At 45.4% G+C, this 1,459-nt stretch overlaps 1 protein-coding gene across 1 annotated transcript; it reads right to left on the reverse strand.

Annotated features, from left to right (window-relative positions):
• Positions 1-233: 233 nt before the first annotated feature.
• Positions 234-902, reverse strand: BJ212DRAFT_1486412 (uncharacterized protein; the record flags this gene model as incomplete). Its single annotated transcript, XM_041341115.1, has 2 exons — positions 234-506; positions 573-902. 2 exons carry the CDS (start codon positions 900-902, stop codon positions 234-236), a joined length of 603 nt encoding a protein of 200 aa, XP_041187153.1.
• Between the last annotated feature and the right edge of the window lie 557 nt (positions 903-1,459).

A 1,459-nucleotide genomic window follows, 5' to 3' on the forward strand; every position in this document is an offset into this window, starting at 1 on the left:
TGAAAAGCCACATAATACTTGGTGTGCATCAGCACAATAGCAGAGTTCAAAACAACACTTGTGCATTTTCAAAGGATGTGATACACAAAACAAGTGAATTAGATACAGTAGGCAATCTGAGATATGTAGTTGTAAGGAGTAGTGATAAAGTAGATCCTCCCCAAGGTGCTTTGTATTTGAACTGATGGATATTAATAAATTTGCAAAAATATACATAAAGTCCAGTGAGATCATCAGGGTGCATGCCATAGGTGGGGAGTGCCAGAGGGAGCTGAATAAGGCTCACCACCAGAGGGAGGAGGCTGAGGCTGCATGCTGGGGGAGAAGAGGCTGAGGCTGAGTGCTGGGTGAAGGAGGATGACAACTGCTGGACAACTCACCTCCAGTGTGGTCTTCCCCATGAGGATCTTCATGAAGATCTGCATGCCTCCATGGAGATGCAAGACCAAATGAAGGGTGGACTCCCTCTGAATGTTGTAATCTGAGAGAGTGTGACTGTCTTTGAGCTGCTTGGACAATGAGACACTGTTGGTAAGAGGTTGAGTGAGGAGGAGGAGGGTTATACAACTCACCTCTGATGTGATGGTCTTGATGAAGATCTGCATATCACCATGAAGACAGAGAACAAGGTGGAGTGAGGACAATGATAGTAAAGCTTTTGTGCTGGAGGTTGCAAATGAGAGCCTGGATAAAAACTGCCATGAAGATGGAGAACAAGGTGGAATAAGGATGACAATAGTAAAGCTTTCATGCAGAGGTTGCAAATGAGAGCCTGGATAAGAACTGAGGTGTGTGTGGATGGTGGAAGTAGAGTGCATTTGTTTGGCAGATTGTTGATGGATGCACAGATCTGTGGAGCTGGTGCACCCATGGTTGTTGTTGACATTGTGGATGTCAGTCATGAGGTGCACCTAGGCTTGACCTAGGCCATGAGCTGGCTAGAAACAGACTTGACCAGAACTTTCCAAATTTAAACTCTGCTGTAAGCAACATCATATCAGCCAGTGCAAAAATAGGGGAATTGATCCCTCAAACCTCACTATGCCTCATCCCAGCAACTGAGCACAGATCCTACATGACCTTGACATGGCTGCACTTGCAATAGCCAGGGCCACTTATGAGCATGTAGTGCAAGATGGCCATTCTAGTACAGACTCCCTCTCAAGCCCCTTTTCTGATTTGGAACTTGACAACTTCATGAACATCATGGCTATCACACCTTCTTCACCTCATTCACCATTCCTTTCTGACTTTTCTGAATTGGACTTCAACTCATCTAGTGATGAAGCTAATCATATTATGGCTCATTATAACCACCTTCAAGACCAGATTGCTGCTCTCCAGGATGAGGTGGAAAAGACACATGTACTTCACCACCCTACTAAGCCTATGCTACGAGCCAGTCAGCTGCACCTCCTTGTGCATTTTGGGGAATATTGCCCCCACCTATTTCAGCAGA

The sequence above is a fragment of the Suillus subaureus genome, assembly GCF_016647635.1.
Source record: "Suillus subaureus strain MN1 chromosome Unknown BJ212scaffold_54, whole genome shotgun sequence".
Taxonomy (NCBI): domain Eukaryota; kingdom Fungi; phylum Basidiomycota; class Agaricomycetes; order Boletales; family Suillaceae; genus Suillus; species Suillus subaureus.